This window comes from Dermacentor albipictus, unplaced genomic scaffold (genome assembly GCF_038994185.2).
Source record: "Dermacentor albipictus isolate Rhodes 1998 colony unplaced genomic scaffold, USDA_Dalb.pri_finalv2 scaffold_15, whole genome shotgun sequence".
NCBI lineage: Eukaryota > Metazoa > Arthropoda > Arachnida > Ixodida > Ixodidae > Dermacentor > Dermacentor albipictus.
The window spans coordinates 3,458,942-3,485,219 of record NW_027225569.1 but is presented as its reverse complement, the minus strand read 5'-3'; the positions used below and the strand labels follow the sequence as shown (position 1 = coordinate 3,485,219).

Below are 26,278 nucleotides of genomic sequence, written 5' to 3'. Positions count from 1 at the left end.
CTAGGGGTTAATAAATATCATTTTTCGGCTGCAGATGGCTCCGAATGGGTCACAGACGAATCGACCAAGATATGCTCTAATAATTTCGTCAATGGAGAAAAAAATCATAATCGAAAGTCATCCTAACCACAACCCCAGGCATCCTGAGGGTTTTTACAAAGTGCTGCAAGCTTACCAGAATAATCTGATGAATAAAAAGATCTGATGAATGAGGGCTCGTTTGTCTCATTTAGTTGCCTCGCAAAGCAACTCGTAGTTATGTTTATTACTGCGGCAAGTAGGTCCTGCTTCTGTGTTACGCAGTGAACCACGACAGACCGCTTACAGCTGCTTCAAAACCGCAATAGCTTCCGTTTGGCGTCGCGCCAGATGACGACGAAGCACACAGAACGTTAGGGTACCGTGGTGTCACACAGTGAATGCCAGTCAAGATCCCACCCGACCGGGTCAAATTTCTCAATTTCTATCAAACATGGTCGCTGCTGCACGGTCGGACAATTCGAGTCTAGTTAGTTTAGCTCAATCGGCATGAAGGTGCTGATGACAGCCTACGATCGCAATCGTGAAGCTCAAACTCGATGCACGGATCACGATCGACTGAACGCATATCGAGCAAAATTGCGATCACAAGTGACCGTGCAGCTGTACCGGGTTCAGATATAGCCGTATAGCGATATAAAGTAACAATGTCACATGAGCATCTGGTGAGAGGCAGCGACTTACAACGCGCCGGAGCGAAATGAGGCATGCATCGCCAACAGCAAGGCGTCGATTAAACATAGCTGAACCTATTAGAAGCACAATGTTTCCAGCGTGCCAATTTGGCAGCTTCGATGTTAGTGCCGCAGCGGGCTTTGCTCACGTGCAAGATGACTTCGTACAGTTGCCTTCACTGCTGCGAAAGGCACTTAGCGCATACATAGAGGCCAGCTACTTCTTTCGCGGTGAGAACATGTGAAGTAGAGTACAGCAGTACAGTCCGCTGGTTAACGCAACCGCATGAAAGTACTGTCCTGTTCCTTTAATATGCCTAAACGCGCAAAAAGTATTTGCGACATCACCGAGGACCACGCTTCCACCTTCATGTTCACAAAAAACGCTGAATCACGGCTATACGTGGGAGTTTCGGCGACATGTGGATGAAGTTTAACTTTCTCGGTCTTCCCACCTTCCCAGTGTTGCGCCGCTCGCAACAGGCGGCTCTGGGCAGTGCGGCACCACTTGAGACTTGAGATTCTCTGGCTTGAGACTTGAGGGACTTGAGATATTGTGGGATAGGGACGTGCTTAGCGAGGCTTCGTGGCGGCGACAAAATTGTAAGTTTTTTTGGATGCTTTTAGCTTGTTTCTGTTTTTGATGTGCTGATTGATTTGTTACCGGGAAATAGTAATTAGGTAGTTTTTTTTTGTCTCGTATTTCGTGTGCGCGGGTGTATTTCGTGTACAATTGGTTTTGCAGGATAGTTAGAGCGTCTTTTGCACCACGTGCTTCAACGCGAGCAGCTTGATCGGACGTTGAGTGTTTGTAGCCTTTAAATTGTAGCTTGGAAGTGGCAGGACTAATAGCTATTACTGGTTTTACTGTGCGTGTTTTGGTAGGAAAGTGAGACCGTGGCCGCGTGGTTGAGCGCGTGCGAGAGCGTGTGATACCTTGGGTCTTCACGGCATTGATTGCTTTTGAAATAGTGGTAAGAGTTGCTTTGCGACATTTTGAGGATTTGGATACTGTGCGTATCGGTTGTTGCTAAAAGCCACGTGATCTGCATTATTATAGTAGTATACCGTTTGAATCAGAAGAAGCAGTGCAATACATGTCAAGAAAGCCTGTAAAACAGGCAGTGCGTGGGAGGTCCCTCGAGGCAGAAGAAGGGAAAGGCTGAAAGGCGCTAAAAGAGTGGCGGTAGGGACATTTCCATGGCGGACATTGGGTTCTGTAATTGAGCGAGTAAAAGAAAAGGTTGAGGAAAATGCCCACGTGCGCAACTTTGTCGTAGTAGCAGGTGGGCTAAATGACGTCCTAAACAGGGAAGGGACAAGACTAGCCCAGCGCTTGGCGAAGGGGGTGGACGAATTGCGCGAGCTCTCCCCTCAGGTGCAGATTGCGGTGTGCACGGTGCCTGAGGTGCCTTTATGTGACGGTCACGTACAAAGAACCCTAGTGGCTGCTAATGAGGCGATATGGAAATGAGCCGAGAGAAAGCCTTCGAGGGTGTCGAAGTAAACAGAGGAGTGGGAAGGAGTGGTGGTTTAAACGAGACGGGATCCACTTCAATTACAGGCTGGCACGATAAGTGGGCTGGCGACTTGGTGGTTGCGCAGTTGGTCTTTAGGGTGCCTACAGGCGCTCAGGAGGCCAGAGTAAGTAGTAATGAAGAAGGTCCCCTAGGGGAACCTCAGAATAGCATCGCCGTCAAGAACAGAAAAAAGACGATAGCAAGAAAGAGAGATCTCCATGCAATGGGCTGCATAAAACACGCAGGGCGGCAGAAGAAAGGAAAAGTGGGCATAGCTTGAGGAGCAGTGAAATAGAGAACAAATGGGGGTGTATGCGGTCACAGAAATGCGCCTTAGAGTCCCAGAAGAGCCGCCAGTGATTGAGAATTATTTTTGGGAAGGGTGCAACAGAACTAAGTCGGAAAAAAAGGGAGGGGGAGTCGGAATGCTCATCCATCAGCGGGCCAAATGGAAAAGAGTAAGTTCAAAATATCAAGAGCACCTTTGGGTACCAGGTACAATGAGTGGTAAAAAAACTTGGCTAGGCGTTACGTATTTGTGGACCAGAAATAATTGCACAGAGAAGAATAAATAGTTAGTGGAAAGCATAGGCGCTGATATTAAGGGTTTCGGTAATTGTGCTGAAATTATCCAATTAGGTGACATGAATGCCCACGTACAGGGTTTAGATGGCTATACCGACAGCAACGGGAAGTCAATGCTAGACCTTTGTGAGCAACATAACCTCATTATCGTGATTAAAGGGCCTAAGTGTGAAGGGCAGATCACGTGACAAGAGGGAAACCGGCAATCAACCATTGATTACTCTGTAATGACAGAAGGAATTCATGATAAGTTGAGAGAAATGATTATTGATGAGGAAGGGTATAGCAGCTTAGTGAGTGATTATAAGTTGGCAAAGAGTTGGTTATAGAGTTATAAGTTGGCAAAGAGAGCAAAGAGTTGGTTATAGAGTTATAAGTTGGAAAAGAGAGCAAGGAGTGCGAAATCACCTGTCCAGATTCGAACGCTGAATAAGTAACAAATATAATCACTAGGGTCGAGGAAGACCTTGGCAAATTGTCTGATAAAGAGTGGAAATATAGTGAGCTTCTGAGTGTAATAACGACGGAAATACGGAAAGAGAAACAACATATTCGCTGGAAAGGAAAGAAAGCGAAAAGCTAGTGGAACAGGGAGATACCAGAAGCGATTGCCGAACGACTGAAAACATCCCGAGAGCACAGGCAGGCACCGAAGGCGCAGCTGCCGTAGGATGAAGAACCAGTAAATGGGAAATACACCGGGAAAAAAAGTCTGTGGTTCAAATACTGCTGCAAACAAAATGAAAAGGTGAAAGTGAACATTGGTTGTCACAAATACGTGAGAAAAAGAACGGCGTATTTAAATATTTTGGAACCACATAAAGTTATTAGGCAGGAAATCAACAACAATGCAACGACATACCCTACATGAAGATGAAAACAGGCTGGAAGGAGATCTGGCAATAAATTACATCCGAAAAATAGCAGTCGAATCTTTCCAAGGCAATGACGAGGTTGTACTTGAAGAACAAAAAGCATGAAAGAGACCCAGGTGGAAAAGGAGCTGGTGCTCACACATTTCAACTGAAAGAACGCCGAAGAGAAAACTCCTAAGCGCCCAGCCACAGGCCTAGACGAGGTTCCCGTTAATCTGATGAATGAGCTAGAGGAAAAAAGTAAGGAAGCTCTAAAGAAAGCAGTAAGAGAAGGTTTAAAAGATCGACGAATACGAGACAGTTGGCGACAAAGAAGAATTAATTTAATTTATAAAGGTAAGGGGAAGAAACATTGAATTCATTCGTTTAGACCGTTGACAATTACATCGGTAATATACAGGCTAGCAATGCCGACACTCAAATTAAAGCTTCAAGTATACGCAGAGAATAATGGCATTTTGGGAGAATTTGAGAATGGCTTCATAATAGGCAGGCGTTTAGATTATAACTTATTTGTTCTTACTCAGTGTATTGAAATATCAAAAGTAGAAATCAGACCGTTATATAGGGTCTTTTTAGGCATTACAGGAGCCTATGACAACGTAGACCGCAATATTTTGTGGGATATTCTGGAAGGGGAAGGCTTATGTGACGATTGTCTAGAGCTTTTGAAGAAAGCTTTACTTAGAAAATACCGTTTGCATTGAATGGTAATGGATGAGGAGCGAGGATAAAGTTCATATCAACAAGTGCAGAGGCAGGGGTGCCCTTTGTCTCCGATGGTGTTTATGATTTACACGGTGAGGATGGAGAGGGCGCTAGAAGGAAGTAATATTGGCTTTAATCTCTCATACAAACAGGCGGGTACAGTAGTAGAGCAGCAGCTTCCCGGTTTCTTTTATGGGGATGACACTGGGGCCGACGGGCTAAAAATGAAGCGGTGCAGAGTGATATGGGCTGGATTAGTTTTGAAGTGAGGGAAGCTCGCAGTAAAATTGAGTATGAAGAACGACTGCGGGATATGGAAGAAAGCAGATGGGCTGGGAGAGTGTTGAGGTACCTGTGCAGGTAAAACATTGATTCACAGAGGAGGAAAACAACTAGGAAGCTTACCAGCAAGTATGCGGCCTATAGGGTCGGCAACACAGCAACAAAAACGTCAAGCCGAATATCAGAGAGGCTGAAATAATCTCATGGGTGGCGGCAATGGCCTGCCATGAGTAAATACTTAAGAGGAAAAAACGAAATCAGGAAAGAAATAATTGATGATATATCAAAGGGAAGCTCCTAACTTTTCGAAGCGAGATCGGGATGCCTTAGAACACGCACCTATAAAGCGAGATAAAAGAAGGAAGAATAAGCATGTGCTTGCGGCGGTAAAACTAGGTGAACTACGGAGCATGTTTTATTAGAATGTGAACACGTCTACCCAGCGGTCGATTTAGACACCATTGGCCTCCTTGAAGCCCTTGGGTTCAGCGGGAGCAGTGGTAAAGCAAACATGTCCGCAATAGAGATTAGTAAGAGACGATTGAAGGAGTGGTGGAAGAAAAGTAGGGAAACGACAAAAAACGGAGACGTGCAAAAGCACAGTTCGCAATAGGGGATCAGAAAATTTGGTTGTGGGAGTGCATCGTTTCTTTTTTTTCAACCTAGGTAGGACAATAGGCAGTATAATAGCAAGAGCTTGGAGGCGCAACCCACCGCCGCGTTCCAAAGGAGACTTTCATAACATCCATTCACATCCATCCATCCACTGCGGGCAGCGCGGGTCCACTGCGGCTCAGGGCGTAGGGGTAAGTAGAAACAGCGTAGAAAGTGCAACAATAGAGGCGGACGCTAATAAAATGGTCGCTAGGAGGTCCAGGAAGAAAACTACAAAAAAGAAATTTAACACTAGGATCAGCCGCATAAACATGCAAGGCGGTAGAAATAGAGCGACGTGGTTAGAAATAGAACAGCAGTTAAAGGACGAAGACGTAGTTGTATACGCGCTATGCGAAACACATCTCAGGGATCTAGAAGACCCACCGTTTATTGAACGCTACGTCTGGGAAGGGAGCAACAGAACAACAATGGAGAAGAATGGAGGAGTAGTGGGCATGCTGATAGATCAAGGAACAAATCTCACAAAAATAAGGTCAACTTGCAATGAACATGTCTGGGTATCAGGTAGAATTGCCGGTAAAAAGACATGGCTAGGAGTAGTTTATTTAGGGATAGGAAACAAATGCAGGCAAGAGAACAAGGATCTAGAGAAGTGTCTCAATGACAATGTAAAGCAGTTTGGAGAAGGTGCCGATATCATTCTGCTGGCTGACATGAATGCCCACATCGAGGATCTGGCTGGATACACAGATTGTAACGGGAAGTTGATGAGGAAGCCACGAAGTTCGTGGAATAAGGCAATTAGGGAAGTCTTCCAACAACGACGGTTGGCATCACGGGAACATAGAGAAGCAAAGAGGCCGCAGTTATCTGAAAAGGAAATAGGCCAATAATGGGAATCTTATCGACAAAAGAAACAACAAGTGCAGGTCCTCGTATGGGCTAAAATAAAGCAGTCCTCTGATCGCTGGCTGGCTGAAGTTAGCGATGCACCTAAAGGGGTGCCAAGAAAATTCAGGAACAATATAAGCCGGCTGTGTAAAGCGAATCACAGAAAGCAGGAACAGATTAACGATGCTGAGGGAAAATGTTTATAGGGAGATGACCCTGTGACATTGGTTCAGTTATAGCTGAGTCATTTAGGAAAGACGATAGGGTAATCGCCCCAAATAAGGGAGCAACACAGGTTAGCACAATATAAAACTGCTTAGAACTGACCAATCTTAACTGGAAAAAGGCGAATCAAATGTTCCAAATTGCACGTCGGCACGGATAGACAAAATTCCAATCATGTTAATTAATGAGCTTGGCCCAAGAAGCAAGGAAACGCTGATAAAGGCATTGGATGCCGTCATAACAAATAAGCAAATACCGCACAGCTGGAAACAGAATAAAATGAATTTGGTTTATAAAGGGAAAGGTGATGAACGTAAAATCCTTCCGACCAATTAGGATAACATCAGTCGTATAGACTGGCGATGCAGGCGGTGAAATTAAAAATTCAGTCGTGGGTAGAAAGTAATAGAATACTCGGAGAACTTCATAACAGGTTTAGAAGTGGTAGGCGCTTAGATGGTAGCCTGTTCCTGCTTACCCGGTACATAAAAAATAGGAAGTGGGGCATACGACAACGAGAACAGCGAAATTCTGTGGAACATATTAAAAGATGAATGTATCGGTCAGAAGGTAATTGATTTCCTACAGGAAATATATCGAGAAAATAATGTTGAAATAATATGCGAAGGAACTAACAGTACAACTGTAGAGGTATGCAAATGATTAAGGCATGGTTGTCCTTTATCGCCGCTGCTGTTTATGATTTATGTGATAAGTATGGAAATAAGGCTAGAAGGAAGCAGTCTAGGGTATAATATGTCGTAGAGATTAGGCAGCAAGGTTGTTGAGCAACGACGACCGGGTTTCATGCATGCGGACGATATTATACTGTTAGCAGATAGCCAGGAATATTTGCACACTCTGGTTAATTATTGTGGAGACGAAGGAGACAGTCTAGCTTTAAGTTTTACCGCAGGTAAGTCCAGTGGGATGTTTTTCAACGACAAAACTCACCAGGAGCTTACAATACAAGGCTAGGAAGTACCCCTAGTGGCCGAATACAAATATCTCAGGGTATGAATAAAGAAAGGGTAGATGTACACGGCAAAGGACGAACAGTCTCTCTAGCGAAAGGGCGAAGAGATGCCGGGATAATGAAACATAGGGCATTGTGTGGGTGCAATATGTATTAAGTACTGAGAGGTATTTAGAAAGGAATAATGGTGCCGGGGCTTACTTTCGGAAATATGGTCCTGTGCTTAAGGGCAGAAGTTCAGTCGAGACTAGAAGTAAATCAGAGAGCTGTTGGAAGATTAGCACTAGATGCCCACGGGAAAACCACAAACGAGGCAGTACAGGGGGATATGGGCTGGGCATCGTTCGAAGTACGTGAAGCTCAGAGTAAAATCCTATATGAAAAACACCTGAGGAAATTGGACGATTACAGTCGGCCTGTAATACATACCTATACCTATATACCTATACAGAAATACCTATACCTATACCTATTTAAATACATGTACAGAAAGAGCATTGACTCACAATAGCGGAAAAGAACTAGGAAGCTAACCACTAAGTATGCCAGGCACGAGGACAGAGAAAGACAGCATTAAACGGCAGGTTAAAAACAGGGAAGGTAAAATTTGGATAAACTCAATGGAAAAGAAGCATAGTGTTGAACTATATTGATACTTGAAACAAACCGCAGATCCGGAAGGAAGCGTTTTATGATAACTCAAGTTGCATTGCCCTACTCTTTGAAGTTAGGTCAGGATGTCTTAGAACGCGCAGCTATGAAAAGAAATTTAACGAAGAAGACACATGCACTGTGTGTTGTAAATCTGTAGAAACAATAGACCACTTCATACTAGAATGTGATGGCATCCATGCCGATCTCGATGCGGCCGCAGTCACGCTTCCTGTGGCCCTGGGGTTTAGGAATAACAATAGTCATGTAAATAAATATGCGGTGGAAATTAGGAAAAAGCGATTGGAAGAGTGGTGGCTCAAAAGCAGAGGCGGCATACGGTTAAAAGTGTAGGAAGACGTATTTAAAGAAATGGCGAACTTTAATGACTTTCAACACAGTTAAGCAAAAATAAAAAGCTGAGCATGGTGACAACTGCCATCACCCCGTTACAAAGGGCACGCTTCTACCTTCCATCCATTCATCCATACATCCATACATCCATACATCCACTGCTGCTGAGTGGCGCCGCCTGTTCACTGGATAGAGCCAATGCTCTCTCTAACGCCAGGAGACGTGCTCTTGCCTTCTTGCATTTACTAAGGGTAAGTTCGGCCAGTCAGTTTCTGTTTTAATGCTTACTAGCGCAACAAAATGGCACAGACCTAACGTGTGTAATTTATTGTGCTAGTAAACATGCATTTATTTATTTAGCCAGAAATGTCTGCCACGGCTTGCGGACGATCGTTGAGGCAACACAAAAAAATTACTTCAGTTCCCGCAAAATATTAACAAAGTAAAGCATACTATAGTAAAGTTATTGGTGCATTGTTGCTGTTGACAATCTTTCGTGGTACGTTATCGCCTACCATTTCTAAACGTGTCATCTGGACTGTGTTACTTTATAGTGCAGCGAATATTTACTGCAATCCATTCCTCGTTATAAACTTCAACATGCGAATTTCATATTATAACAGGTTGTTTAATTTTCGAAAGAACACATAAATTTCTTCGGTGTCAGTTTGCAAAGACAACTAATAAAAAACAGCACAGCGCTACATAGATTACTCGATGATAACGCACACAGCTTCGTATGCTTCGTAGAACAACCCAGTCTCGCAAGGAAACTGCGTTGCTCATCGTGGCGAAATCAGGGCAATCATCATCATCACATTCATCGCGCTACCGCGTACCGCCGGTTCATTCGCAGCTGTAACCGTGCCCGCACTGGTTTTCAACTTTGCGCTTTTCTCGCGGTTCCGCTTGTAATGTGACAAGCAGGTACGAACGTCCGCAGGTCGAGAAAAGTGTCCAAGAATGCTGGCAACCTGGCGGGGACAGTTGACCATTACTCAAGGAAATCAGGAACCGTTCAGGTAGGGCTCTTCTTGAGCTGCTTCCTCTTGCTAGAGTAATACCAGTGTTTTAACAAAGCTCCTTGGAAGGAAAACGCACCAGTGACTTCAGCAAATAAGAAAATATTATCGCGAAAAATAGCTAGGTTGTAGCACTCTCACATATGGTAGAGTTATGGTTTCTCTGCAACTGGCCCGTTGCTCGGAATTATTTGTTAATCGGGCCCGTGAACTCACGTATATTGTCCAAGACATCCATTTTTCTAAGAAATCATCGCACACTTTTAGAACTATAATTTTTGCTACTTGAAGTTGTTGCAATTGCTTGAGGTGCGGCACTTTACTCACTGCAATGGCGTAAGCGCAGTAGAACAACAGTATATTGCAGAAGCTAAAAAGTCTTATTTCCTAATTGTTTTTTGTGCCAGATAGCATTCCTGCTTTCATCCATTACCATATTGCTTTTTTTAAACTATCCTAGAAAATTGGTCGGCTTGTACGTTATTGTGTTACAATATTAGGATAAGAATCTCAACATATTGAAATCTCAATGCTCTATTAAGGCTCCAGAGAGAATTGCGAGGCATCAGCGAATATTCTCACGCATTGAGGATGCCAGCGTTTGCAAAGTACTCCTTCCTCTCTGTGTGGTACAGCTTGAACGGCAGTGCTCCCATGCGGTATGGTGTCCTTCCCTCCTCCTGGTACAAAGTCCGAATGTCATCCGCGCTGAAGAGATGCACGACGATGCGCCTTCCAGGAAGGCGCTCCCCTACTACGGGCCCGTACCGTTGGTACATATCCCAGGCAGCTTCGTTTAGTTTCCTGATGTTGTATCTACCTGCAGTGCAGCGAGACAGTGTAATGTTGAATATTGTCTAAAGCTATATTAACATATGCCACTTTAGACCGTCTCTGTTGGGGTGATCTTGTATTTAAACGGCATTTCAAAAATAAATACACAGTTCTATAACGAAGGCGGGCTCTCAGACCTCGGGAATATTTATCAATGGCGAACCCTGGTATACACTTTGAATCATCGATGCCAGGGGCAGTGTTAGTTTTTATTACCTTCGCCATTACCTTCTTATCATCTTCTCCATAGTATTGTATCGCTTGTCACTGTATGCGTACAATATCTACGAACATTCCCTTATGAATCTTTTTCTTATTACGCGTTCACATAAAAATAATTATTTTGTTCTCGGTTACATTCAACAGAAGGTATAACAAACCTCTGAAGAAGTAGCTCATCAAGAGCGCTACGCCATGAACTGATATTCCTATATGCGGATGGCATTAGCACATGGAACACAATTAGAATGACACTTTCCTTTGACAGTACAGAGCTCCATATTTAAATTGACTATCTCATGAATATAAGGACCCTGGCCAGTGTCCCCAGATTTGTCTTCCTAAGAGCCGTGCGTATGTCCTGTACTCTCCCTTCTCGTTTTCATATAAGCAGCAGGGAAAAGGGATGCAAATAAGAAGCAACAATAAAGGTTTCTTAGACACAAAGTTAATGAGTCACCTTCGCATTGCTTGCACCGGAGTGAAAGTAACTTCGCCGCTGTGCAACTATTGCCGACTTATCAATTTCATTTCACAGAATCTTTTCGGGTATAATGGCAAACTCTCAACTTATATATTATGATTTGTACAATCGCGATAATATTTAGCTGTGCTCTCCATTATTTTGCACTTGCATGACGAGTCGCAGTTTCAACTACTTTGCAGTAGCGTACTTCAGCTCTGGGTAAACTTATTTTATGTAGTTGCATCAGAAATGGATGCATATCTTATGCATTTTTGTTGCACCATTTGTTGTAGCACACATTACATAAATAAACAGGGCTATATCCATCAACTTGTTGCAATTTGGCATCCTATGCAAACTTCAGGGATGGCTTCTTTAAAGTGAAGAGCAATGATGCGGCCAACGATGAAGCTTGCGTAGATGCCTCTCCACTTGTATTATTACCAACTGCTCCAAAGATGTGCTGCCTCCTGCTGCGTTATTTTTGTTGATTCTGAAGGATGATTCTTGCACAATTTACGGAAGTACCGCTCTAATATTTTGTCTGCAACGTGCGTGACATCTACAGCCATTTCTAAACGCCTTTTTCTTTAGAATAACGCGCCCTCAGCCTCCCTACACTGAATGTCATTGGAGTGGGCTATGGTACCAAGATTCTCCTTCTTCCAAAATTATCCCGTCGGCACCAAGATTCTCCCACCTAGCATATTTGATAATATGAAGATATGCGTGTAGCATACGCAGCTCTGCACACTCTAAGAAAAAAAAGGGGGTCACAAGTAAGTCACAGCAACTTGACTCTTCTTTTTTTCTTAGACCCCTTTTTGTGTGAGTAGAGTCACAAAATAATGGCCAATCCTTCTCCATGAGTCAATTGACTCGCCATGGCTTGCGAAGAGTCATCGTGGAAGGTCGCGAGTGATTTGTAACTCGAGATGAGTCTTGGCAATAGAAAGATTACAATGTAGGAGAAGAAGCTTTATGCTTGCTTCTGGCTTAAGCAGACCTTCTGGGTTTGTATCGTGGTTGTAATGCAGTGTCTCACTCATTCATCCGCCTCATGTTCCGCAATGACATCGAACTCTAAATATTGGTTTACTTGACAATCTTTGCTTATATCTCACACGCCTAAGAGATATCTCTTTTCCCGCGCTAAGGAAGACCTAAATTTGTGGCACTGGGTTCTGATCACAAGTAGGTGTAAAAAAAAGGATTGGCTATTAAACAGAGCACAGCGACAAGGTAAGTTCAGTACAGGCACTCAACAGTGCTGATTGAAATTATAGTTCCGCGACCTAAAATTTAATTTTGAGGTTTACGTGCCAAAGCTAAGATATTTCTATAAGGCACACGGTAATGACAAACAGGACATTAATTTTCAGCAGCTTCGCAACATTACCGTGGACGGACTGCATGGTATACGAACGTTTTTGTATTCTGCTCCCATTAGAATGCGGACAACATGGCTGTTATTGGACACTTCACATAGAGCTCAGCAGCGCAACGGCATGGCCACTAAACGACCGCAGTGCGTTGCCTTCTGCGACGAGAAGCAAACGCTAGCGTACGCAACACTGTTTTTGGGAACACTCAGAAACCTAAAAACAAATATGTCACAGTTTCGCCTTAAAGGCGAAGTTTTCAGAGCCATAGAAATATACTAAACAACTACGCGAAGCAAGGTTGGTAGTTTCATCGGCTGTGTCAATTGCACTAAACATTCGCTTGCAAATTGAATTAGCGAGCATGCGGTCACGCGGGCACGCGCAAACATGAACAAATCTCACTGAATGGCCCCTAACACTCGCTGTCGCGACTTTGGCGTGATGAAAAGCGTTAACAGAGGGGACCGAACGCTTCTGCCGCCTCTTTCTTCAACGCGCCTTGGAAACTTGAAATTACACTACCTCGGCTCATTCCAGCTTTCCACCCATCGGAGACAACCTCCAACTTGCCAAGACAGGGCGAGGATGGCGCAAGGCCGAGTTAGAAGAGCGGCTAGAGGAGGAGAAGCGTGCTAAACCACGGCTCCCTTCCCCCGGCTTGCCACTTTTTATCACGTGACCTCCTATAAGTAGACGGGGTGCCCTTCATACACTATACATCTCAGCTCTTCCTCGAACACTTCCTTTCACGCGCAGAGCCAACGGCGGGAGATGGGGTCTTATCGCGCTTGAACATTAAACGCAAGCTCATGGCAGCGTACGAAGATAAATTTTGCCGGTCGTGCTCCATATAACTGATACCACAATAAATGCGAAAATTTTGTTAAGAACCAAGTCCGTTTGTTCTTCATGCCTTCAGCCAGCAGTGAACGATCTTCCACAAAAATGTGCTGCGAAATCTGTTCCAAATGACTACGCCCGCATACACACACGCAAGAACTTGTCGCGAAAATGAAAAGTGTTTTCCGCTTCATGTGCACTAAATTACTCTGTAACATGGGCACTTTTACAGATATACTTTACATCCGTGAAACTACAGTTGATAGAGATCGAGTGCAGCCCCACCGTCAGAGATAAGCAAACTAAGCTCAATACACCATATCTTTGACACACTTAGAGCACGCTCCAAAAGCCCAACGATATATATTTCAGATGTAACCAGACTCGGACGAGCAAATTTCGATGCCGTAAGGTGAGCGCAGCGGCCGCCTGATGGAGCATGTTTAAATTCATGGCTGTTTGAATCGCGAACATTATGTACGGAACGCAAAATTATCAGTAAGCGAAACAATTTTTTGCCAGCGCATTTAAAGAAAACCGGAGCTAGGGCATGTGTAATGTGGGTGCAAAATGACCCAAAGCCGAAGCCATCGAAAGCAGAGCGCCATTTTGCAGTTTTGCTGCCTCATGCACGTGTAAGCTCTCGTTGTTGAATGGTTCTGAAAGCGCTCCGTTAAGAGCGAGTGCAACCGGGCGTTAGGGCAAATTACCGTGGGAACTCGCTTCCATTCTATGTGATTCCGATGACAAGGACCGCCAGTAGCAGCGTGTCGCCGATTTCGTCTTTGCCCACGTCAAGCAAGTGTGGCTTGCACGACCGTGACAAGAACCTGAAGTGTTCTGGTTTCTACTGCGTCTTTCATTGTGACGTGAGAGATCGTAACGCACGCAGACGGCCAGATGCATACGAAAGCCTACCAGCTGGGAGTGACGTGTGCCATTTATTTATTCATTTATTTATTTATTCAGGTACCTACAGCGCCCATTGAGGGCATTTTTGTAGGGGGGATACAATTCCAAAACATACATCGTCATGCAGATGACACTATGTAAATAACAAACAACAAACAATAAAAATAAAAATACAACGCATTCCAATACTGAGCACAATTATAACAAGAGAATCATGAAGGCAAGAAACACGTAAATATTGTCATAAGAAGAAGCGTATACAAAGAATTTAAAAACACGCAGCAACACAGCACAAAAAAAAGTTAATTCAACAAAATTTAATTCAACAAAACGAGTCACGAGGCTAAGACAACTTATTCTGGCAATTTATTCCAGTCATGCACTTTTTTGGGGAAAAAATGAGTTTTTGAAGACATTTATACGGCACTGGTATTCTTGAATCTTTAAAGAATGATCTAAACGGGAGGATATATAGATGGGAGGTTTCATGTATGAATCTTTAGACAAACCTGTTGCGCCTCTAAAAATACTGTAAAATAGCTTAAGTCTAATGTATTTGCGTCTGTCTTGCAATAGAGCCCAGCACAAATTTTTGCACATCTGAGAGCTGCTTTTGGTGAAATCAGTTTGTGAGCACAAACCTTGCTGCTCGCTTTTGAATTCGTTCAAGTTCGCTGATAAGTGTTTTTGTTTCAGGGTCCCAAGTAGCACAACCATATTCTAATATGGGACGCACGTTTGTCAAATAGAGTGTTTCTCTTAACGTTTCTCTTAACGTCTCGGGTAAGCATATCAGCTTTTCTTTGAGTTTACAAACGGCACGCACTAATCCCTTCCGGTGTGGCCACATTTTGCGCGACATTTCTCTTGGTAGTTCACTTACGCTTCGTAGGCACACGCGCTCGGATGCATGCTAATGTAGTACTGGCAAACGGAGGTCTCACGAAAGCATCTGAAATTATAAAAAAGCTGTGCTGCCGGCAGAAAACCTTCTGACCCATCCCCGTGACGAGCGGCCTGTCGCATCGAAAAATCCTCAGTTATTTTCAATTGAAGAGAAAATAGTAGCACCAGTGTGATATTCGTTGTTGATGACAGGTCGTCGAAAACACTGAAGACAGCTTGCGTGTATTTATGATTGGCTAGCGCCTCAGGTATATTACGAAGAATAATTTTAAGTGTTACATGGCCGTGTGAGATGTAGGGCGATGTGGTAGCACAGAAATTTTTGTAGAGGTAAAACGGCTGCATGCACAAACGTGATACGCATAACACTTTACGCGCTGAAGCAACATATATTCAATGTGCCTTTGACGGCATGTCAGAAACAAATTGGCTGATAATTGAAGTTGCAATATAGCTTGTTATTTTTGGGGTATTGTTTTCTCTGTTGTAAATATTTTAAAGGATGAATTTGCTGCAACCTTTATAATAGTAAAACCTACTAAGCTTACAATACCTGGGTGTGTTCTGTGGGTAATTTGTAATACTATATTACTGGAATGTTATTTTGTGTCTTGTGTATTGCGGAAAAAATGGTCCTTTCCTTTGTATATGTAAGCACTTATATTTGCAAGCATAAATCAATACGTTGCAAAGTCGTTCCTTCCAGTGCGTTGCATATGAACTCAAGTTAATCTTGCATTGGCTATTGTAATATTCATATAATAATTTTAGGTAAATACAGCTTGTGTGTGTGGTTACGGACTGGATTCCAAGGGAAGGGAAGCGTAGCAGGGGACGGCAGAAAGTTAGGTGGGCGGATGAGATTAAGAAGTTTGCAGGGACGGCATGGCCACAATTAGTACATGACCGGGGTTGTTGGAGAAAATATGGGAGAGGCCTTTGCCCTGCAGTGGGCGTAACCAGGCTGATGATGATGATGACAGCTGTAGTTGGCTTAATTGTTGTAGGATATCTTGTAAAATTGCAAGGCCATTTGCTATTCTACTCCTTGCATGTAGAAATACCTTTTTTCTTTACCAAGAGACTGTTACAGCGTTGAGTAAAATATACATATTTGTGGGGTTTTCATTTACTAATTTACGCCAAAACATTTCGTCTGTCGTGTACCACTGATAACCTTCCTGTACGAAACAATGTTGTGTGTCACCTACTTCTCCACTGCTGTTGTCCTATATAATTTCATGATCCTAAAGTTTATTTTATTTTAGGTATTCAAGAAGTAGCAACAGCAACAGGAAGTAGCCATCTTATCCAGCACGTTATGGGTGAGACAAATTGTAGCAGGAATTTTGGCATGTCTACTTTGCAGATTGGTGCTATTTCGTGGTACTTTTCGTGCCCTCATTGCTGTCTTCAGTCGTTATATTATTGTTGTGTCAAGGGTTTGCATAGCGACAGTTTAATTATGCGAAGAATAGACAAGGCTGGAGGATACAACAGAAACAGGCTTCCTTTGTCCGTTTCTCAATATTGTACGGTTACTCTGCCGTTATCTACCCATAAGTCCAAATCTCTCATCAGCTACGTTTATTAATTCTCTGTTATTACGATTTCATTGACACAGCATTGAAAGGCCATATACACACTGGACCCGCCGCGGTTGCTCAGTGGCTATGGTGTTGGGCTGCTGAGCACGAGGTCGCGGGATCGAATCCCGGCCACGGCGGCCGCATTTCGATGGGGGCGAAATGCGAAAACACCCGTGTACTTAGATTTAGGTGCACGTTAAAGAACCCCAGGTGGTCGAAATTTCCGGAGCCCTCCACTACGGCGTGCCTCATAATCAGAAAGTGGTTTTGGCACGTAAAACCCCATATAAAAAAAAAATAAAAATATACACACTGGAAGACGGAGACTTGAAATGATGAAGAGCCGTAGAACAAGGAGCACCGCTGGAACCACTGTTCGGACAAGGAGAAGGAGAGAAGTCCTCTTGTCGAAACTTTGGCTACCGCGACGTTCCTTGTTCAACCACTATTTTCTTTAAAAGGAAAGCTTAATATTCTTGCTGAAATATTATATGTTATGGAATAAATGTTTGCCGCGTGAAATGCCAAGAATGTGAAAGTTATGTATTCTAATTCTAGAGCAAGAAAAAAACAGAAAACCAAGATGTAGAGAAGGACATTGCTATGTTTCACTACCCGGTTGGCCAGCTTCATTCGCAACTGGCACTTTGTTGTATTAAAGACCTTATCAATTCGTTAATTGAATTAGCTTGGTTAGTTCAGCGCAATGCGTTAGCGGGCTAGTTGGTGCCAATTCATGAATACTTTGTAACTGAGAGTAGCGCCTTGTCCTGGGGGGGGGGGGGGAGGGGGGGTCTTCTTTCTTGTGTGTGTTGTTTTGCGCTAAACGAAGTATTCATAGCTTGGTTATTTACTGATATCAAGAGATGTTGAACTTGGAATAATGCAGCTTCAATTAATGCTGGTTAAAACATATACAATAACATGTTAAGGTGGCAGGCATGCAGTTGACAAGGAGATCACTTGATAGCATGAGCTCAGATTCAACCAAGTTTCCATGCGCAGCTCGGGGTTGCACATTTATTTCGGTCTTTCCTTACATTTTCAGAAAGAATAGGGCCGTTTCGTTTATGTCAGAGTTGTAGTTGTGTTGTAGGACCTGACTGTTTACCTTTATTTCTATTGCTAGCCATGTTACGCAGACAATTGCTGAATTTTTCGTATAAATTGCGGCATGGTAGGGCTCGGAAGACTTTCGCGGATTCGTTGCAGGAGCAACCTGGTGGCTGATGCCCCTGCCTTCCGACACCACCTTTTTCCCACTACGTACACGAGGGAGTTGGGAGCCCTAGTGATGATGCCAAGCAGGCCTACAGCAGATAGCAAGATGCGTGTAAATACACGTAATCCAGCAGTGTCCTCTTGACTGAAGCGACTCGTAGCCACTCAGCGATCAAGCAATTAACTTGGAAGCAGTTAAGACTTCTCGTTATCTGCTCGGGAATGCTCAAGAGCGTGCGTTTTCTTTTAGCCGCCGAGAGGCTATGTGGATAAGACGAACCACGATGCAAATTTCCAGAATAGTGGAAGATTATTTATGCAATTTTCTTCTTGCTGAACACAAAAACCACTTTGATAAAGCTTTACCAGGTTAGGAACAATACGGTGTACTCTCATACGTGGTATTTGGTGTAATTTTAATAGGACCGCTTCAATGGTGAGTATGCCTATAAACATATGCTAAAACTGAGTTTCTTGCCAGTTCATCCTCATCTCTGTGCACTGCTATATATACTTTCAAAAACATTTTTTTCGAATAGAGGACAAGTCTTGAACACTTTGATTACATAAATTTACAGCTTTTTCTGGAAGCCAGTTCTCTGAAAACTAAATTATAAGCCATTTTCCCCATGTTTAACGGCCCGTAATAAATCTGACAAGGCCTAATAACCAAGGAATCCAATTTTTTGTGTAAGGCCTCTCTTCATTCTCCTGAGAAAATTAGTTATTTTCTAATAATGATGGAACAGGTTGATTGGCTGTCCCTTTTGTGACGCATAGTTTGATATCTTACAAAAAAATTTGCACTGTGCTTAGGGCAGCGAAAAAAAATTTCGGCAGAAGTATTTCGTGGAATCAATATTTGCAATATAATTAAGGTCATCAAATTTTTCAAAAAGAAATCCCCAGTGGCTGAGCGCCAGCTGGACGAAATTGGAATGGAATATCGTCCTTACAGAAATGGGGCATACGTAGGGCCAAGTAATGTACACATTACAGTAGGTTAAGGCGCACTTAGTGATCCACACAAGGCAAAACGACTCATATCATCCTATAAGCAATTGTTCACATTTACATACACTTTTTGGTCATTTATTTACCTTGAGTCTGATGACTTGTGTCTGTTTCCAATGTATGGTATGTGGAGATAGTGAGCTTCAGATTTGCCTGTGGTGAAGAATATTTCGGTGCTTATAGATATGAAGCACAAGCCGTGCCGTAAATCGAGTCAGGGCTGTATGAAACGACGCACACCCATGCTCCACGCGTATATGTCAAACGAGTCCGGAGTTCAAGGCAACCTGCTGTGCAACCAGTGCACAACCTCTGGTGACCCGTCTACATGTTTCACGTGTTTCGCAGCTGTACTTTGGCTGCCGTCTACCCAAACATCATCACCAGCTGTGACAGTACGAGCGAATGCTGGCGTGGAGCTTGACATTCTATTTGTCTCTTAGGATTATGTATAAGTACTCCTATTATTATAATTAATATGGGTTTTGGCATCTAGTTTGTAACTGCGAATTTCTCTTGGTATCAACTCCTACTATTACCGTTTCCGAAGCGGCCATGGTTTTGCTTCTACTATTATACTGTCTGTTTATTTTTATGTCCCAGTTTGTTGTACTTATTTTCTACTTGTGTATTTAATTGATAAGGTGTTACATCTCGTAATGCATAAGGTTTTAATTCTCAGCACCACAAAGTCGTTAATTGGACGCTGACCACGTGTCAAACCACCATTCCTCCTGTCCAGACGTCAACGTAGCGTGGACACGGTCTGGTGAAGGGTCCTACAAAAGGCGCCCAGCCCGCCATTACATGAAAACCTGAGCAAAGGATGAAAAGGGCGAAACAACGACGACGATTTGGGAGTCACAGTTAATTAGACTTTACACAAGTCAAGCCGCCACCCATCCATCAGCGCATATCCAGAGGTCAACGCCGCGTGGACACCGACTCTTGACTGGTCACACAAAAGGCCCTCACTCTGTCCTTTACCTGTCAGCCTGAGCGAAGGATGAAAAAGAGGGTAACAACGTCGACGACCTGAGATGCGCAGGTTGCTTTCTTGCCACACATTTGGAACCAGTCTCTTCGGACACGGAGTTGCTGCGGGTTATTGCGAACAAGGGCGTGGCATCACAACGTAGTCGACGATGCCAATTCGCTACTGCCCGGTCTTCAGATTCCCTAGTCGACTCGCCTTGGGAAGACGACAGGATTTAAAGCGCAGACTTTTCGAGAGTGAGGACACAGGGTCCCAATTTGATCTGAGACGTTTAACTTGCTACTGCATGGACTGCGTTTCCGTACTGCAGCCTTGTAACTAAGTTAAATAAACCATTTTTCCTTCGTTTTCTACAACCTTACATAGTAGTCGACGGCCATCCTGGATTCCATGCCCTGAACGCTGCCTAGCCGCGATAAAATCTAAAATGTTCACTTAAGGCAATTTTTCTTCCTCTAATATCCTACAGCACTGCAAAGTATTCAAGAAATGTAACTGAACAAGGGCTCTGGTGCAGCATAAATTCAAGGGAAAAATAGAGCACTTATTTCAAGCGCCCTTTATTTTTGAAAAAGCCAGGAATATAGGAGCCCAAGAAAAAACCAAGATTAAACTAGCGAAACCTGGGTGCCCCTCATAGGTCTGGTAATAATTTGACTTCTTTTCAGTGCTATGATACCAGTGGAACTGGCCCACAAGGTTTCATAAATGAAACAACACGATAGTTACGGTACTTTCGGCATTTCTGAGTGGGGCAAATAGGTTTCCACACTGACGAATGCCAAAGGCGTCCTAGGTTTCTTGCACACATTGGTTGTGTGACACCTTATGAATATTGCATTTCTCAAACACAAACGTTTCCAACGGTGCTTTTACTAGAAAATATATTTCTTAATTTTGAGAATAAATTAGTGCATGGGTAACAGTACAGGTCACGAAAGGATAATTTTACAAACAATGTATTCATACATACGCGCGTCTTTTGATGACAAAGCACTAACATGTCGTGGCGGGATGAATGTCTGTATTTCCTTTATTCAGATTTAAACATTGGCTTCCAGGTCTGGTTTAGTCTCCTACATTGAGGAGTCTAGGCCAGAGTCGCTGTACGGGAGGGAAGTCAATTAAACTAGGAAACATGAACATCAGAAGATTTTATTTGCGAAGCTAATGGGAAAATGAGCGAGGTTCTTTATGTATACATTTCCAAATTTGTGACAATATATTTGACATGACCGATTTCATTAATGTGAGAAGAAATGTTTCTTTACTGTCACATTACAATTCATAGCGCCCATTTGCGTGTAATTATTTTACTTGCTAAGAACGTAATGTATAAACAAATGATTGTTTATGTACACACGGCAAATGATAGCGCCCACTTGCATGCAATTATTTTACTGGCTAAAAATTCATTGTATTCATAAGGCGTTTTAGGTTTTGCGCACTCAGTATTAAGGGACGCGTACGGTGGCATATAACAGAATGCTAAAAAAAATTGGAGGACGCTTAAGCTTCGCCTTCAAGAGTGGGACGCGACAGCGTTCCCGTCGACCCGCCAAGGGGTATAAGACAATGCGCTACGGCACAGCGATCACTTACGATGCGCCCCGCATCGGACTTAGCGCCCACCTATCACGCGGTGAGCGTCGAGCAACGCAGCGTTAGGCGCGGCAACGAAACGTGCGCCTGAGCGAACGGAACGAACCAAAGAACTCGGTGTCTCGGAGGGGAAACGATCTACGCCAGCCAAACGTCGCGATCGGCACGGGCAGAGAGATAGATAGTAATCTAAAGAAAGGACCGGGAGCACGGCGAAGCGTCGTCAGGGGAGAGGGAGTCCCGCGACGCGCCTGGCAGCGGTCCCAATGCGCGCGCGGCGCGCCTCCTGTCGGGGCAGCGCCGTACATTGAGAGGAGGGGGTCTTCTGTGTTTACCGCAAGATGGCTCTGCGTGTGCGGAAAGCGCAGAAGAAATGCAGCGGAAACGCACTTCGCAACTCGTGTAATTGTGACTTCTGTACGTTACATGTTCATAATTACCGATATACACCGCAGTATAACTTGCCACGGCTCGTTTCGAAGGCAACACCGCATTCACTAGAGGCGCGTTTGCACCGCTTGGAAGCATCGAACTCGTGGCTGAGTGGCAGCGTCTCCGTCTCACACTCCGGAGACCCTGGTTCGATTCCCACCGGGCCAATCTTGGAAGTTGCTTTTTATTTATGAAGCGCCTGTCTTGATTTATCGCTCACGGTCAACGCCGCAAACGCCGACGCCGATACCGACGCCGACACCGACGCCGACGACACCGGCTTTTCTGCGACACGAGCTCCTTAACGCTATCGCGTTAAAAGTACAAAGGAATGCAAGCAGGCCATCAGGCATTGTAGGTAGACGTTTGAGTGTGCTATTTCTAAAACTTCCTTTGGTCTGCCTGAAAGGTTTTTGTAAACCATTGGTAGAACACAATGGCAGCCCCTCAGTAAGGGGAAATGCTCTTCCAAACAACTTTCTTTAATTATTTACACTGGTGATTTGGCAAACTGCCATTTATAGAGTTTTTTATGTAGATTTCATTTGTCTCCTTTATAAATCTTTGTTTTTGGACCTACACAGAGGTAGTAGATGCAAATGTACACATTTGACCTTCTGTGAGCCACGCCTATCACGCGGAAGTATTCGGTGGGAGTCTCGTACGCGTATTGACTACAAGTCAATAAATTTGGGAAGGAGTTTAGGCAGCCCCACTGGCATCACTGTTCGTAGGAATTCGGGATTTTGGTCTGGAAGGTACACTCATCATGAAACAGCCTGTCCCGGAAATAAGTTAAGAACGCTAAAACAACGAAGCAGCTTATTACACTCATTTATAGGGGCATAAGTTGGCTCGACTGGTCGCGTCAACTGATACCCTATGTTTAATGGCCATGGGGACTTCAAAGGCCATACTGACTCGCACACTTCTCTGCTTTTAATGCCAGCTTGCTCTACAAGACGCTGGACGCGTGCGCCCTCTCCCACTTCCTTGTCTTCTTTTCTTGTGGCTGCTCGCGCTCTGAGCCGTGTTGTGCCATACTACATGAACCACGTGGCCACCACGAGGCGACGGGAGCTCCCACTTGTCCGCGACGAATCCAGAATTAGACCCGGGAGGCGACTTCAAGAAGCGCCCAGCCATCTCCGCGACGAATCAAGAATTTGACGCAGGCGACGTCATCACCCTGCCTTGCCTGGTTATCGCCGACGAGAACTCGCCGAAACTGGTCCCTGCCGACGAAAGGTTGCCGAAGCGATTTAAGGGACAACTGGCCCATTGTGAGAAGACAGAGTCGCTTCCAGCCGCCTAGTCGGTCTGGTGCACTCCTACTGCTACCTGTACGCTATCATCCACTATCTGTAAATATTGTATAAAGCTTTTCGATTCTTCTTCTGCGGAAAGAGTCCGTCTTTCGTCCTCCACCCCGAAGTCACAACAGGCGCTGATCTCCGGAACCAATCAACTTTCCTCGGTACTTTCCTCGTAGCACGCTTCGTGCAAACTGTGCTACGTTGAACGGACTTCATGACCGCGCATGTTGACGACGCTCTAACGTTTCTTCACCGGAGCACAAATGTAGTGGTCGTTTTACGTAGAGCACACGACGGAGCCATAGATACCGGCGATTCGCGAACACGTAGTCACTGATGACGTCCCATTCCGCGTTTCTCTAGCTTGCGCTCGTCTGCTGCCATTGCAGAAACCAACAGCTGCAATGTAACGAGCTTATTGTCGAACAGCCGGCGTAGAAATCACGCCGTCCGCGATCGCCTTCAACGTGGTCGTCGTCGTGCTGCTGACGTCACACGCACGTGCGGTCGCGCCCCGCATTCTCAATTTACGCAAACACGTCGGTCCATCTGCTGCCGCTTCGCGGAACGCGAGACAATGCTAGATAGCCAGGTACCTGCAAAATGATCCGCATAACACATACTTCCACAGTGTGCGAGGTCTGTACAATTGTTTTTTTACCTCGAAATTGTTGTTCTTACGATACGCTAGGTACCCAAAGCGTAGGTTGTGAACTCGCACTTTTTTGATTTGTTATCCACGTTGTGCGACCATATCTCTTAAAGAGTTCGGATGGTGTTCTCACAGGGACCTTGCATCAACTTCGCATGTCTTAAATTTCTCACGGGCTTGAAGTAGTGCTGTGTAGACTATATAAAATCCAACACATCGTGCCCTTGTCACTCAGGAAAAACACAGCGCATTCGTTATTCTACATTGCAGTTCCACACGGAGTTACTGCGTATGGTCATTGCGTTCTTCGTTCGCAAAAAAACAATTATGTCACGAATGAGCTCCTTTCTAAACGGCATGGGTTATGACTTTTGTCTCGAAGGCAACACGGATAATTTTGAAGCATTATTATTGTCGGACTTTAATGATAATGCTAGGAGAATGCCAGCAAACTTTAGAGTAGGAAAAAATTGAGAGGCAGACATAGACAAAGAGACAGGAAGGTGGCTAGACTAACAATTCGTTTTCATGAATAAAGTTCAGTTGTTAGTCCAGCCACCTTCCTGTCTCTTTGTCTATGTCTGCCTCTCAATTTTTTCCTTCTCTAAAGTTTGCTGGCATTCTCCTAGCATAACCATGTACCAACTAGCCCAACAAGCCACTCTCATGAACTCATTTTAATGATAATTTGGTACGTACAATAAACCTGACACATTTCTCGGACAGTAGTTTTGCAGCACCTTATGTAGCTCCTGGCTGCCTCACACTAACATGGCGCTACCACATACCACGATGTGCGACAACATACCGTCAAAGGATGCGCTAATACTCTGTCCCGGCGCTGGTAATCATTTAACCAGTAATGATGTGCAGTGCACAACTAACGTGTAGAGTCCAAAATAGCGTCGGAGTAGTTTCTCACTGAGTCCTCGTCGGCGTATCGGGGTCCAGACCCAAACACGGTCGCCCGGCTGGTACTCGACGAAGCGTCGTCGGAGGTTGTAGTGTCGGCTGTCGGTCCTCCGCAGGTTCTTGATCCGCAGGCGGGCGAGCTGTCGGGCTTCTTCGGCGCGCTGGAGGTAGGTAGCGACGTCAAGGTTCTCCTCGTGGGTGACGTACGGCAGCATGGCGTCGAGCGTTCGTCGGGTTCAAGCCGTGGACCAGCTTGAACGGCGTGATCTCTGTTGTTTCTTGCACCGCCGTGTTGTAAGCGAATGTTACGTACAACAGGACGGCATCCCAGGTCTTGTGTTCGGTGTCGACGTACATCGCTAGCATGTCGGCGAGGGTCTTATTCAGCCGCTCCGTAAGACCATTCGTCTGCGGGTGGTAGGCCGTTGTCCTCTTGTGCCTTGTCTTACTGTATTTCAGAATGGCTTGGGTGAGCTCCGCTGTAAAATCCGTTCCTCTGTCGGTGATGAGGACTTCTGGGGCGCCAAGTCGCAGCAGGCTGTTTTCGACAAAGAATTTCGCCACTTCGGCTGCGCTACCTTTCCGCAGTGCTTCTGTTTCAACGAAGCGCATGAGGTAGTTCCGTCGCCACGACGATCCACTTATTTCCGGTTATTGACGTCGGAAAGGGTCCCAGCAAGTCCATCCCGATCTGCTGGAATGGTCGGCAAGGAGGCTCGATTGGCTTTAGTAATCCGGCTGGTCTTGCAGGCGGTGGCTTGCGTCGCTGACAGTCTCGGCATGTCCTGAGATAACGGGCGACGTCGGCAGTCAGGCGCGCGCGGCCAATAATACTTGTCTTGTATCCTCGATAGTGTCCGGGAAACTCCGAGGTGTCCAGCGGTCGGATCGTCATGTAGGGCATGCAATACTTCTGGACGAAGTCCTGACGGGACAACAAGAAGGTAATTAGCGCGGACTGGTGAGAAGTTCTCCTTTACGAGTAGATTGTTTTGAAGCTTGAAGGAAGATAATCCACGCTCAAATGCCCTGGGGACAGCGTCGGTGTGCCCTTCCAAGTATTCGACGACGCCTTTTAGCTCCGGATCTGCTCGTTGATGTTCAGCGAAGTCTTCCGCGCTTATAATTCCAAGGAAGGCGTCGTCGTTCTCGTCATCTTGCGGCGGCGGGTTAGTGGGTGCGCGTGATAGGCAATCGGCATCGGAGTGTTTTCGTACGTACTTGTAGGTTACAGTGATGTCGTATTCTTGTAGTCTGAGGCTCCACCGCGCCAGTGTCCTGAAGGATCCTTTATATTCGCTAGCCAGCACAACGCGTGAGGGTCACTGACGACTTTGAATGGCTTGCCATAAAGAACTAAAAGAGCTAATTTGCGAGTTAAATTCAACAGCGACTGAGCTGGAAGATAAGTGACATACCTGCAAGAAAAGGTTGATGAACTAGAAAACAGGAGCCGGAGGAATAACTTGATTATTTTCGATATAAAAAAAGAGAGCTTTGAAACTGCTGAATCTCTTAACGCGAAGGTGAACGAGACGGTGTTTCAAGAAAAACTAGATGT

General features: G+C 44.7%; 1 protein-coding gene across 1 annotated transcript in view; it reads right to left on the bottom strand.

Annotated features, from left to right (window-relative positions):
• Positions 1 to 26,278, bottom strand: part of LOC135913436 (probable cytochrome P450 301a1, mitochondrial) — a 189,826-nt gene that overhangs the window by 121,639 nt on the left and 41,909 nt on the right. The window contains exon 2 of the mRNA XM_065446008.1: positions 10,003 to 10,240. Coding sequence (XP_065302080.1) covers positions 10,003 to 10,240 — 238 coding nt within the window. The remainder of the gene's footprint in view (positions 1 to 10,002; positions 10,241 to 26,278) is intronic.